The sequence below is a fragment of the Triturus cristatus genome, chromosome 11 (genome assembly GCF_964204655.1).
Source record: "Triturus cristatus chromosome 11, aTriCri1.1, whole genome shotgun sequence".
In the NCBI taxonomy this organism is placed as follows: domain Eukaryota; kingdom Metazoa; phylum Chordata; class Amphibia; order Caudata; family Salamandridae; genus Triturus; species Triturus cristatus.
The window spans coordinates 134,140,367-134,155,617 of record NC_140594.1 but is presented as its reverse complement, the minus strand read 5'-3'; the positions used below and the strand labels follow the sequence as shown (position 1 = coordinate 134,155,617).

The 15,251-nt window shown below is 45.1% G+C and overlaps 1 protein-coding gene across 2 annotated transcripts in view; it reads right to left on the bottom strand.

Moving 5' to 3' along the window:
• Positions 1-15,251, bottom strand: part of GCN1 (GCN1 activator of EIF2AK4) — a 693,936-nt gene that overhangs the window by 544,329 nt on the left and 134,356 nt on the right. For both annotated transcript variants that reach the window (XM_085633485.1, XM_085633484.1), the window contains exons 10-11: positions 7,364-7,438; positions 6,311-6,439 (exon numbers count right to left, since the gene is read on the bottom strand). In XM_085633485.1, the coding sequence (XP_085489611.1) occupies positions 6,311-6,439; positions 7,364-7,438 (204 nt within the window). The remainder of the gene's footprint in view (positions 1-6,310; positions 6,440-7,363; positions 7,439-15,251) is intronic.

Here is a 15,251-nt window from a genome sequence, read left to right as displayed (position 1 = left end):
GCTCGGTAATAGCTAGTTCCTGTTCTAAAACCGAGACCGCTCTCGTGATGAAATGATCCATAGTGCCAGACACAGACCCGCCCCCTCCCAAACGCTTCCCCCTGCCTGCCATCAGGCACTGTGTACACCCCTATGACAGGATACAGTCCCAGGGCAGTGTTGGTAATATGTTGTGATGATAGTCCAAATGTTACGTCTCAATACAGCTTTTCACGTTATCAGCCTAAGGGATCAGCAACCTCAAATCATACGTATGCAATACAAACTACTACTCATATCACAAATGACGAAATACAGTGCAAATCTACCTTCCTGGCGGTGAGCACTTAGAAGTGTCAGAGGGATGGCCCAGTCCAGTCAGGTCCAGGCAGTGACGGGCAAGGACGGGCCCGCCCTTGGCCCGGGCTTGGCCCGGGCGCTGCCCGCGCGCGTCCCGCGCTGCGTGAGGTCCCTGTTGGTTTTAAAGACCTCCGGCGCTCCTAGATGATGCAAATGGATCGCGCCTCGCTGGGGACTCTGGGGGATGTAGTCCCTTCAGTGCCCGGTGCCGTTTCCCGCACGGCTGGAGCGAGAGACCCTGATGCTGGAATCCGTTCCCCTCACGGAAGTGTCATCTGGTGAGGTAGGGTTTCGTGCAAATGAAAGTGCAATTACAGCGTTCAGCGTCCCGCGCTGCGTGAGGTCCCTGTTGGTTTTAAAGACCTCCGGCGCTCCTAGATGATGCAAATGGATGGCGCCTCGCTGGGGACTCTGGGGGATGTAGTCCCTTCAGTGCCCGGTGCCGTTTCCCGCACGGCTGGAGCGAGAGACCCTGATGCTGGAATCCGTTCCCCTCACGGAAGTGTCATCTGGTGAGGTAGGGTTTCGTGCAAATGAAAGTGCGATTACAGCGTTCAGCGTCCCGCGCTGCGTGAGGTCCCTGTTGGTTTTAAAGACCTCCGGCGCTCCTAGATGATGCAAATGGATGGCGCCTCGCTGGGGACTCTGGGGGATGTAGTCCCTTCAGTGCCCGGTGCCGTTTCCCGCACGGCTGGAGCGAGAGACCCTGATGCTGGAATCCGTTCCCCTCACGGAAGTGTCATCTGGTGAGGTAGGGTTTCGTGCAAATGAAAGTGCAATTACAGCGTTCAGCGTCCCCTTTCAAAGTGATTTCTGAATTGACCACTAGAATGGCAATATAAACAATACCTTAACCGCAACTGGCTCTCTGTGAAAGACTTGCAAAGTTTCTTGATAATAAGACAGACAAATAGAGCCTCTGGCTTGGATGAGGTTGTCACCCATCAATCCAATAGCTACCTCTACAGGTAAAGGGTTACCAGATCTTCATAGCTTTTATTCAATGTCATTTGAAAAAGCTCCTGGTTTTAAGTTAGCTAACAGTCAGGCTACCTAATAATTCACCAACAGAAATTGCAAGTCACCTACGCAGAACTATCAAGTGCTCATTAAACAATGAATAGCCCTCTTATCCTCGCATTCATGGTGGCCACTGCTCTTCTAGGAAAAAGCCTTCTCTAGACCAGGAGATCTTGGCAATTCTATCTTCTACTTTTTTTAAATCAAACTGCTAGTCAGTAGCAACAAACTTATGGAGAAGATGACTTTGACCTATACCATGCTGGTTGGCGGCTGTAGCATTCTAATCCCACTGGACTTGCTGGCAGTGTTTGATATGGCCACTAACCATCCGCTCTGACAGCACAGGTTTGGAATTCCTATAGCCCAATGCCCAAGACAAGAAGTTTCCGTGTTTATTTTGTCCTTGGGACAAGTAAGCACAAACCCTTTGGCTGCCAGATTACACTCCTACATTATGGATCAGTGACGGGCATTGTCTGCAGTTAAGAGAATAGTTGTGTCCATATATTAACGCTGTTCAAACATGCATTTAAGGTTCGTTAATATAAATACTTTATTATTAGGGTGAGCACTCTAAGGAAATGTTGTAATTTCAGACTGCGCTACTGACCGTGGATCCTGTACAAAAATGTGTACCCACGTTCGCAAAGTTTAATAATATGAAGCTACGTATAATGCTTTCAGAATGCTCTTTGATTAGATGCAAATATATGTGAAAGCTTGAAAGCAAGATTGATGAATCTTTGCTTTCAAGATAAACAGTCATTAAAAAAAAAAAGGCAACTAGGAAAAAAACTTTTTGGTAAACTACTGTGAAATTTTAGGTACCATTTCTTTGAAAGATTGATTAGCAAAATGTGTTGATACAGGCTAGTATTACCCAAAAATATTCGTAATGTGGAATCAGTGTAACCGCAACAAAATTATAAGGCACATGAAAATAAACAAGCAATGGCAAAACCAATAGGTATGACTTTGGTGGTCAGCCTTTAGATTATGTCAATGAGTGCCTTCTTTTGACGTGGGTTTTGTAAAATGTTGTTGTTGTGGGAGCTGCCGGGCCCACATCACTATAACAAACATTGGCAAAAGCAAAAATAGTTTTGGTCACAAAAAATAAACATTGCCACAGTAGGTCCTGTCACTTAACAAAACTACTTTGAGTGCCAATATGCTCCTTGTGAAAGATCAGAAAGTGGTTACTCGCAGTCAAGCCAGTTGGTAGATAAAAAAAGGATACAAATAATAAAAAATAAAAAAAACAGACCTAAATAAGGACCCCATTTTTAAAGAAAGTGACAAAAGTGCACCCACAGTATATTACTGAGGTAGAGCTGATTTACATCCTTACTGAATTCACAAGAATTTAGAGAAGTAGGTCAGGGAATTGTACTCCTAGAAAATATTTGTGAAGTGCATTTTAGCAGTGGCAAATAATCCTGTCTAGATTTGCTCATGCGAAAATCTACTGTGTGGAAACAAGTTAATTTCCCCATCAGACAGTGTTTTCCCCAACCCTGGCAGAAGTTTTACCTCTGCCCTTGTCAGGAGTTAATTTCCAACCTTTCTCTATATGGGAAAATATTGGAGAAAAGCTAATGAAAACCCATAAAACATGCAAATCTGAAAGAGACACGTTAGTTATAGATCCCTTACCTTAGAATATCCCCAGGCGCCAGACTGGATCCGGATTTTTTTTTGTCAGCAGTACCCCTGCGTGTCGGAAGGTAGCCTGACGACGCCATCTTCCGACAAGCAAGGGTATTGCTGACTAAAAACTTTCCGGATCCAGTCTGATGCCTGGGGATATTCTAAGGTAAGGAATCTATCACTAACTAATGTCTCTTACAGATATATCGTTACACAAGTAGGAACTTGTGCGTTAGTATGTTTGCACAGACTCAAAATGACATTCCTACCATGGGAAACTATTGCTTACCGCTACCTCCAGCCCCAGTATGTAGATCCATGGAAAGGTGGCAAAACAAGTGAGACGGAAACCTCTCTTTCAATGGATGGGTTGATTTCCAAAGGTCTAAGATGGATGGATTGGCTAAAGTCTAAGAAAACACCAACAGTTCAAGTTTACCTGCCCTGTGTGGCCAGGTGCAGAAGTGCTTTTCGTAGTGGTAGCCTCTACCACTACACGTTGAAGTCAATGGGGACCAGAACCTGCAAAATAAGGCTGCAAGTGGGGACTGGGAGACCAGTGTAGCAGAACCCAAAGGGAGGCTCAGCTCTTGAGGGTCTCAGGACCACAGAGACACCATCTGTTTAAATGGACTCAGGCTGGGGGGCTCAGGTGCATAGGTGTTTTGTCCGGCAAGTCGGCGAGTTTGAGGATTTCACAGTTTTCAGGGTACCTACAGAAGAGGGGAAAAAAACACAGCAAGACAACTTCTGACATGGAGCTAGCCACTGACTAAGTACCTCGATGTGCAGGTACGTTTTGGCGGCGGTGGTGTTCAGACTGAACACAAACCAGCCTTGGTGCTTGCAACAGGCTCTGGTACACTGGGAATTGGTTCAGGGAGTCTCCAGGGTGGATAAGCGTCTCAAAGACTGGATGGATTGACGAGGTTGACCTCTTGGACACTTGATGTCCTCCTCCTGGGCTGCTGCTGCGTCTGTGAACTCGGTGGTCAGCAGATCAGTGAACCAGACGGTGCCTGCAGGCAAGTTGCTCCTCCACTTCAAGGGAGCTTCTAGCTGGTTGGCAAAGTGCTGGCAGCCCTCCAAGGTTTTGGGAGGATGCACAGCTGCAGGACGAGTCTGGTCTTTGCAACTGCCAGGAAAGGTGCAGGCAGGGTTAGGCTCCAAGTCCACAGCTAGTTCATAGTTCTCTCGTTCCTCAGCTCTGCTTTGTCCTCCTTCTTTAGTCAGTCGAATCAGGGTTCCTGGTGTTAGAGGACCACCTTAATAATGATTTTAGGGGTGTTAAGGGGAGTGAAGGGTAGAAGCCAATAGGCTACTTACCTTTGGGGTCACTACACCCCCTATATGATCACTTCCTGTGGGGAGAAGGCATTACCCTGCCCCAGAGTTCCTAATTCCACCAAAAACAAGCTGGTGGAAACTTTCTTTTGTGAAGCACATCAGGTAGCCCACCTTAGGGGTGTGACTAGCCTGCAGAGGCAACACGACTACTTCCATAGCTAACTTCCAGCCTGTCCTGGAGCCAAATGGGCCTCAAGGCAGAGGGTGGCATCTCCGAGGTCTGGTGGAAGCCAGGCTCACATATCAAAAGGTGGCAGGGGTTTTGAAGAGGTGTGAACACCTTCATTCCGAGCAGGAATTGTTTTTGACCTAAGAGAGTGTGGGCTCTCACCTGTAGGGGATCAGAAACTCATCTGTGGTGGGAGGCTGGTCGATGCCAGTCAGGCTGGATACTAGATAGTGGCAGGCTTTTCAGGGGGTGGCTCTAAGGTGCCCTCCGGATGCATGTCATATTAAATGTTGTACTGGCAACAGTACAGATTTATTAAGTGTAGGAAGCTGGCTCTCTATATAGTGCACCAAAATGAGGTACACTGTGCAGAGAGTCCTGGGATACCTCAAAGGAATTAAAGAGGCACAAATTACACCCCAAATGCTCTCTTTTGTGGTAGTGTGGGCGGGCAGTTAGGTCTATCTTGGATAGCCTCTAGTAAAGTATGTTAGAGTGGTCTAATCTTGAAATGATTACTGCAATTATGATCATGTGCATCAAAAGAAAAAGTTAGCAGAATTATTTGTAGTGTTCTTGTAGGAAGCTGGCTGTTTACATAGAGGACCAAAAGAGGTACACTGTGTAAAGAGTCCAGGTAAATGATAACCTAAATGCTCTCTTCTGTGGTAGTGTGGGCGAGTAGTTAGGCGCATCAGAGGATAGTGATAAGCATTTATTACACACACAAAAGGCAGTAAATGCGACGCATACTCAAAGAAATCCAACACCAACTTATAAAAATAACACGCACGTTTACATAAATGTAGATACCAAGCTCATCAGAATCAGGTAAGTACTTTTCGAGTTATGAATTTTCACAGTTTTCAAAAGTTGACAGTGCAATTTTTGGGTGCGGTAATGTTATCCAATGGGGGAAAAACATGTACTGCAATCGGGCACTAAACAGAGACTTATGGGGCTAATCTTCTGGACTTAAGGTGAATACGGCGCAAGGTCCAAGGCAGCACCAACAGGTCACTTCGTGTGGCACTGGGGTGGTTACCTGCAGTAGGTGAAAAAACCCAGGAAGGACTGAAAGCAACCCTTATAACATGGAGAGCTGGGTAATTAAGAAAGGACTTCCAATACAGCTGCAAGGTAATATTACAAAAACATGGAAGAGGCCAAGTTTTGAGATCACAGTAAAAATAGGAGATGTAACGCCTCAGTACTAATCATAGACACTGTAAAACAACAGACATATTGTGGAACTGGAGAGACCAACATTTTCTAATTACGTATTACGTTGTTGCAAAAAGTCTACTTTAGATGCAGGACTATAATGGCCAGCACCAGATGAGAGTGCAGTCACCAGGGTCAGACTCCAATGCCAATACAGTGCAGCATCCCATCCACCGCGTAATTCTATGTGCAAGTATGGTCAACAGACTGGTAATCTGTATTCACCCTCTAGGCAGGCAGTAATCTAGGTAACCTTTGGCCACCTGGTCACTTAGTAAGCTAGGTAGCAAGACTGAGTCCTTAAAGAAAAAAATAATTATATATTATACATCCATATATTATGACATGTCTGTATAACACCCTGTTGCTTTATACGTAGGTCTGCACTGCGTAAATACCCCAACAAGCATAGACCCATGCATCTTAATATTTAAGTTCCTTTACCATTACTGTGAAACAACAGCTGTTCAAGTACTTATTCATTTTCCCCCCATAAATGGCACCCAAGGTCATTTTCCCAAAGCCTAACATTGTGTAGTGATTTCTGATGTAACTCACCGCTTAAAATAGCAAACAGGTGTCTAGTCAGAGACTCAACCGCAGGAGGGTCACTGCACTGCCGAGCAAGATTCCGTAAAGCCACCACAGCTTCGTCCATAAGCTGAGTATTATTGGATTTTAACTGACCTAGTGAGAGAACAGAAAGTCAGACATGAAGCAGACAGGGAAATTCTACCGAGTTCCTTTTGAGCAAATGAAAATAAAACCTAATGCTAGTTTCTCTAGACATGCTGTGCTGCATTATTACAGTTAGGCATATATGTGAGAATTTCCACAGAGAGAAGAATTGGCCATACCATTTGGAGCAGGACAAAAACTATACATAAAATGCGTGGAGATAGTAGTAAAACTAACTTGAGATGCAGAAGACTGAATAAACTATGCAACTAGAAGTCTGAGTCTATAGGCTAGTGTTGCCCTGTTCAACTTCAAGGATCGTTGCCTCTTGGCAAAGACCCAGAAATGTCTGCCAAGATCCAACATATGGACTACAGCAGTGATGTATGTCTATAAAGATTGCCTATTGACAAACACCTGAACAACGTTGCCATATGTTCAAAAGCCAGATGATTAACCAGCTTTACAAAAACTTTGTGTGCTGAGACCTACAAGCCATGACAAGTATATGCAACCCTTAAGCATTAAATATCCATACTCAGCTGTCACATACTGCCTTGACTGTAAAGAAATGAAGCCTTGCCTTTGAGAGACCATTCAAATTCAAGACGCTACTGCACTCGGCACTACTCAGATGTTTTATTGCCAGCTGTGCACCTTATTGACAATCACTAACTCAATGCATCAAATTGACACATGGGTTCCATGACTAAACAACTTAAGTGAGAATTGACAAAGGCTTTTTTCTCTTACTTTTTTTCTAGCAAGAGTATAATACAAAGGTTCACTTTTATATGCTGACATTCCCATATACCCCATGGTGTGTGAATAAAACCCTTATAGATTCGGATAGTTAAAGAGGATATTCATAAGTTGTTATTTTATGGAACACCATGTGCTATTAATATAACTAGCTTGTCAGAGGGTACTTACTGGCCAAGCCTCTTCCAATGTCCAGTGCATACTGACTCAGGTCAAGAGTAACAGAAGCAAGTAAGCAGGAGATCGCTGCAAAACAAAAAGGGATTAATGAAGAGTAACATGTACCAAATAAATACTTCACATACAAGTCTGATTGCTTACCTACCTGCCCAAGATCAGACAGACACCAACCTATCTTTAAGCATCAAAGACTGGTAGCAAGTGTGGCAGAAGGAGAACTAATCTATGTCATGCTAGAAGTCTACTACGAAGTGCTAGTCTACCGCCAACTGGCCTTAGGGACCAGACAGCACAACAAGGCAAGTGCTTCAACCATTATGAACATTCAGTGGTGAAGATCAGCTATTTGTGAAGTCCTTCACTAAATTACCCACTGCCTAGTTATTCTAACCTTTCATCCAAGTCACATCATTATCATTTTACTAACCTGCTTATTCTACCTCTAAACCAGGATCAAAATCCAGGGCAGCTTATCACACATTTCACCCTCTCCCCTCATACCTCAAAAATTCAGCGACGCACTTCATAAATTCCATAAAAGGACAGATACCGAAACAGAAAGGGGCACAGCTCACACTTAACATAGAACAACTGAAGACTAAAAAGCATTGTATTCACAATAAATTTAGCATGACTTACTTACCTGTAATACTGGTTCTCCAACAAAGACATCATGCAGCACAACAAGATTGGTGGAATACTCCTTAGCCGCTAGGATAATCACCAGAATAGTTTAAAACACATTCTGCAAAAAATTAACCCCAGATTAATTCTCCCAATTTTGTTTTCAAACGTATTGGCTTCTTTCCGTCCCCAAATTGTTGCTTCACCATTGCCTCTATGCAGAGCTGATCCATGTGCTGACAGAGAAAATAGGACCATTCTTATAGGCCACTGTGACGCTATTGTACGAGTTACTTACCTTCGGTAACGATGTATCTGGTAGAGACATTGTCTAGCCGCAGATTCCTTAACTTAGAATATCCCCAGGCGTCAGACTGGATCCGGGAAACCCCCTGCAGCAGCACCTCTGCCCTTGCCCCTTCCGGCGCCGACTCGGCCCCGACTTGACCTCAACCACGACGAGTTCCGCTTCCGAAGAAGAAGGGGACTGCGCCGGAGCAGGGGAGGCAAGCCTACGACGCCGGACCGGCACCAACTCCGCCTCAACCCCAACAGTCCTCCTGAGGAGGCGGGGAGTCCGCCGGGGCCACAAATTCCAACGGGGGGGAGAAGCAAGTACAGATCCGGCATTGCGGCGACACCGAACTCCCCCTGGAATCTTCCGGAGAGGAGTCAACAATCCTGCCTCGATGCGGCGCCTGAGCGACTTTGCCCGGCGCCGACTCGGTCTCAACCACGACGAGTTCCGCTTCCGAAGAAGAAGGGGACTGCGCCGGAGCAGGGGAGGTAAGCCTACGACGCCGGACCGGCGCTTTTTCAGCCTCAACCCCCAACAGTCCACGACTCCAAAGGAAGGAATGGAGTTGGGGATGCAAGTCTACGGCGCCAGACCAGCGCCGACCCTGCCTTGACCACAACAGGCTCTGACCCTGAAGTGAGGGATGGAGCCAGGGAGGCAAGGTTTAGGTGCCGAATCGGCGCCAGCTCGGCCCCCGACAAGGCAGCCGCCTGTCCGGAAGGCCAAGGTGGGCTCGGAGCCAAGCTGCGAGCTCCAGCAACCACCTGCGATGCCACAGGGAGCCCCATTGGGCTATTCGGCGCGGCAGGGGTGCAATGCGTCAAACAGGGGGACCCAACCGGGCCGCGCCCCGACAACGCCATATCTCCATCATCCCTAGAGGCAAGGGGCACAGTCGGCGCCGGGGGCGAACCCGCCGGCGCATCCGCCGGAGACCCTGCACGTAGCGGAGGCTCCGAGGACGCCCCAGGAAGAGGAGGGGACCTAAGGAAGGCCTGCAGGGCCGCGGCATAGGCCTCCATCTGGGTCCGAGTCGCCCCCACACCAGGTTAAGGCGGATAAAGAAGGGGCGACTCCCGGGGGCGCACGTCCCGAGGATTCCGGGAACTAGTGCACCCGACAACAAAAGGAAGGGAGGTTGAGGACCTCGGTGACATGCGCTGTGACTTACCCGAGCGAGGCGAACGACGCACCTGGGAACCAGAGGGTGACCGATGCCGCAAATGGAACCCACTGCCAGAGGGACCTGCTGCCGATGAGGAGGCCGAGACGACTCCGACCGGGACAGACGAGCCGAAAGCAGCTTCATCCTGCGCTCCTGCCAGGACTTCGGCTTGAGGAGTTGGCAGGCGTCGCAGTTCGTCGAGTCGTGGTGTTCGCCCAGACACCACGTACAGATAAAGTGTGGGTCCGTCGCGGACATTTGCCGCGAACAGGAGGTACAAGTTTTAAAGCCCAAAGGCATTGCAAACTGTTCCAGACGCAAAGCGTCAGAAAAGGGCCTGAAAACGGGCCAGAGGAACCGCTTACTCCGGATCCACGTTGTCCGCAGAAAAGAAGGAAACGGACGTCAGCGCGCCGGGAGGGACTTGTAGGACCTCGCTGACGTCACATCCGTGGATGACGTCAGGGTGGGGTCGTGTGGCGCCGCTCCCCAGGCGCGCATAGGTGCTGCTGCAGGGGATTTTCCGGATCCAGTCGGACGCCTGGGGATATTCTAAGTTAAGGAATCTGCGGCTAGATGTCCCTATCAGATCAGTGAAGCACCCTTCATGTCTCAAATGTTCTTATGGGTTCGGTCTCACTTAAGGGTCCCATTTCATACAAGATCACTGGGAACTAAATCTGTGTTCCCTTAAATTTCAGCATCAGCTGCTTGATGTCTTGGAGCTATGCTGTCATGCTGCGAGCAGGCAAATCATTAGGGAATCATTCTCATAGTGTACAAGGTTAGCTTAAACGTCTCCAGGGAATTTGGTTTTCATGCTTGTGAAATATTGACTTTATCAAGGGCTTAAATTTAAATCCACGCTAGCAAATACTTTCAAGTCATGTTCTGGCACCCATTTCCTCACTTTTTCTTGGAGTTCATTTCAGAAGCATCATCTCATGGTTAAAGATGGGGTAAGAAGTATTGCTTGCAAATATAAAACTAAAAATACCCAAGTTAGAGAATCGCTTTGACTGGCAGCTAATTTAATTACCTTTCTTTAATAAAGAAATGGTTTACAGTCACAAACTAGTCTGAAGAAAGCAGGAGTAAAAACACTTTTAGAGAGGTGGTGAAATAAATGATTACATCTAAGGGCATCCAGGGGCAGATAAGCCTCAAGGTTGTGTCACAAATAATATGTCTTTTCTTTTCTGGTTATTCCCCTTCTTAAATTACACATGCTAATCAATCAATAATGAATATGTGTTATTAAAAAGAATGCGCATTTAGTTTATGTTAAGTTCTACAACATGTTTATCAAGTATTAAGAGTTGCAAGAATTTTTGCAATGCACACAAAATATACCACCAACTCCAAAAGCCTTACTAATACATGACAATAACGGCATGTTCGACACGGATGTCTCTGTACAACCTGCAGTTAGTACTAAACAAAAATATAATGCAACTTCAGCTGCAATACAGGGAATTTTTGAAGCTGAAAACTTCATGGAGCTATGCACACACACTAAGGTTTTAGGTGATTTTCACTGCACAGCTTGCAGAAATACATGCCCTGACGCATGCCCTACAGAAAGCTGATCCATTAGTTACTAGACCTATTTTGTGGACTTCAGCATTGTGTGCAAGAGTATAATGTGGAGTTACCTTATTGGCACTTGAACAGATTCGATTCATAGATTCCAAACAGAAATCAATAAAAAGTAAGCAACTTTGAGGAAAGGTAGCTATCCTCCAGGGTAAGCTTCCTTTGGTTAATGTAGAGCACACAATGGCCCATAAAAGTGAAGGAATTCACACTAAAGAAACTGTGCAAACAACTTGGCTGCGAAAACAGCATGGGAAGCCTCTAAGGTAGCTGCTGTAACCTGATCTCTAACTAAAATTGATGCAGTCATGTTGGCAGAAATACAATTACTGTAAAATGGAAGAAAAGATCCCTGATGGTATTACTTCTAAATACTTCTACAACCTCACTAAACAGAAGGTTCCTATGGCTTTTACACTTGGAGTCAGGGATAGACATATTTCCATGTTGGGATAGATTTATTCCGGGCAGCTTCTGTGGGGATAGCCTCTGCACATCCTGGTATTAATGCTACAGCAACATTACTGGTGGTAATATTTATCATCAAAACCTACAAAGAATTATGTGCAGCAATGTGCTATTTGTCAACAGATAAAACCTTCCACTGTTGCAAAACCTGCGCAGGCTCCCCTTACTATCTTTGGGGTCATTTTCCTTGGCCATATTGGGCTAATTCGAGTGTTAACTGATAAAAGTATATCTTCGTTGCTGCTGATTCATGCTCCAGATTCCTTTGAGTTTGGCCACCAAAGACTGCTACTGCTTGAGCAGTCATTGTCTTGCAGTGCCTAGTAGAAGTGGGAACAATTAATACCTTTCATTCAGATAGTGCTACTGCGTTCGCCATTAAAGTATCTTTAGATGCTATGTTTACTCTATGACTGCTATATTTGCACCTGTTTCACCTACAATTGGGCAGCCATAGAATGCGCCAACTGTATGCTCAAACAAGCCTTGACCATTAGGGCATTGGATACATGAAGTAGCTGGCTACATAATCTGTATGGGGTTCAGAGTGAATTAAAAAAATATATATATTATTTTATTTATTTGAAAAGTTTTATAAAGCGCGAACAAGACCCTTATGGGTATCAGACCACAAAATGGGAGTGTCAGGTAGCAGCTGCAGTTCAATTTTCCTTGTTTTGTCAGCGACCTGCACTGAAGTCCTCCCCACTAGAAAGCAAGGACATGGGAGTTGAGATAGAGTTGGAAGAGTGGTTAGTTAGCTTGTTACTTGATGATTTCAAAGAGCTTCTTGGGTCTATTAGTGCTATCCAGCTGAGCCCTGAAGTGGTCTGTTTTAGCAATGCTGATGTGTTTGTTGTAAGTACTTCTCACCTTCCTTAACTAAATGAGGCTGGTGGTGGAGGGTGTGTTTCTCCAAAGTCTCTCTGAGAGTCTAAGATTGCACCGTTCATCATTTAGAGCACCATTAAACCAAGGTTTGAATTGTTTGACTGGAATCCTTTTGAGTTGCTTTGGTGCAATAGTATCAAAAATGTTAGCCATAGAGTTAATGTAGTGATCAGAAAGATAGTCAAGCTTGACCGTGTTAGGAGGGGGCTGAGGCCTATTTTTGCTGATGGATGTTAGAACATTGATGTTGATGTCTCTCAAATTGCGAGTCAGTGTTTAGCTTTAATAGATTGGCCCGGTCTGCACGAGACCTTTTCCAATATGTGGAAGGAAATTTGAGGATGATCCGACCAGTCACAGGGTAGGATGTCACTCAGTTGTATGCTATTGTCAATGATAAGGTCGAGAGTGGCGCCCTTGTTGTGGGTAGGACCCTTACAGACCTCTGAGAAGTTGAGATCGGAGAGGAAAGCCTTAAACGAGCAGACTAAAGGATCATTTGTGTTATTCCAGTGGAGGTTAAAGTCTCTGAGGAAGATATGGCAGAGTTGGTCCGAACTCGAGCTAATGACCTCCATGATTTGCTCTACGAAGATCAGATTATCACCCGGTGGATGATAAATTGAGCGAAGTACACGGGCAATCTTGCCCTTATTCCAAATGTTGATGACTAGTTGCTCACAAGAAGACAGCAAAGCACATTTCATTGCTTTACAGTGAGGCTGAAGCGATGAATGCAATGCAACACCCCCCCATTTTACCAAGTCGATCGCGTCTGATAATGGCGTAATCAGAATGGATTGAGATGTTGAGGACAGGGGAGGAGGCATCATTGAGCCAGGTTTCAGTAAGAATCAGAAGGTCCAAGTCTTGCGGAATGATGAGTTCCGAAATATCCGTTGCATGTTTCCCTGCCGATCTGCAGTTGAGTAGCATCGATTTGATGTGATGGTTGGTAGTGATCACTTCATGATGAGAGGTAGTTATTTGAAGTATTTGCATTGTGCATGCCCGACTCAAATATTATTTTTAAAGGACAGTGCACCAAACTACTTGCTTTGGCCTGGTTACGGAATCTAAAAATCCCGTCCATTCTGTCATTGGCAGAGTATGATTATTGGTGTAAACACACAAATTATATCATCGATGTACTACAAGCTCTGTTTAGAAATGACAGTTTCAATATCTCTGATGTTGACCCCTCAGGATGGTTGTTGTGGCAATTCAATTCAAATGCATGTCAAATGAGTTTTCATAATGCAATGAGTGGTTTCACACAAACTAGACCTGATCCCTGTTACCCACATTCACACTCTGAACCACATACTTGGTGGGAAAATTGTGACAACAGTGGTTGGAACACTGTAATTTGTTGTCAGTGACAACACCTGTCCCTCATGTCGAGCGACATCAATTTGGCTGATTGGATCTTAGGTCCTAGGATTCCCAGAACAAAGAGATTCATCTATGCAGCTTACAATGAATGATGGAAACTTTCGCAGATGAAAAAAGCGTTCAGTCTGCATAAAATTGACAAAGTAAATTTAGAAAAAGTTCTTGCAGTAGTCGACAATAGCATAAATACACTGTCTTCCCGTATTTATACCTTGGATAATATGGTTTCCTCTGTTATTGATATTGTTCAAAGTAATGCATCTATGTTATATCATGGTTAAAGTTAATTACGATCTGTAATGAAATTTGCATGGACGTTACAAACTCTCAAAATGGGAAAAGTACCATGGGATTATTTGAACGCTTCTGCTTTTACCATTTAATCTAACTGATAAACAGAGATTTATGTTCATGAAAGAAGCTTCATACACGCTGTTACACATTGAGCAGTTAGAACACATACCATTTTCTGTGGCGGGGACAGATTCAGCAGTATGGTTAATTCACGGCGTTATCTCTGCCTTTTTCGCTATTTCAATTTAAATCTTGTATGAAACATTTCCCAATCGGCCACTTTGAACCCCTGGGTGGTACGTTTCTTCATGAATTATGGTCCCTGCCTTTCACCTAGTTTGTAAACCCATTAAGTTGCACAGCACTTGTAATGTGTCGGCACATACTCTTGTTTTTTTAAAGGAATTCCCGTCCTGGCAATAATTCCTGCTCTCACATTGCTTTCCAAAGACAGTTATCTTATTTTGAATAACCACGACTGCTGTGGTTTATGGGCAGGAATCCTGTATATAGGAACAGTTTCACAATGTGGTACTTGTTGTAGCAATGTGCTTTTGCCTCCCCCGCATGGGAATGTAGAGAGTTCCATTTGGCCTTCCATTCCGACTTTGAATACAGATTTAAAAAAATTAGGCAGACTCAAAGCTCTATTGTTTGAGCAAGAAGTAGCTCTCACTTTGGCTCGAGAGCCCTTCAAATTGCAGGTGGCACGACCATCTAGTGAGATTCCGTCAATGCTGAACACGAATCTCCCACTGAATTTTGGGGAACTGATGCATCAAATATTTAATGCGCCTGACACAGAAGGCCTTGCTCTTTTTTAAACTTGTGGGATCCGGCCTTGTGACTTCTTTTCAGACGATTTTTGGAGTAATACCGGCCTTTATTCATTCTATTTTTCCAGCGCCTTTGGAGGGTTCCCATTAATCCTAGCATTGGCGAGTGGCATCCTGGTTCTTTTGCTCCTGTTGTGCAATGGCTGCCCACATGTGGTAATGCACAGACTGGGCCAGTTGCAACTGTACCGTGACCGAATGCAACAACTTTTTGGATGCTTGCCATTAGCGACGCTTGGCGTAAGTTATGGACTAACTTTTGTCTCTTCCTACTTCACCTGCGTGCAACCTGTATTCTACTGCCAGCGGTGC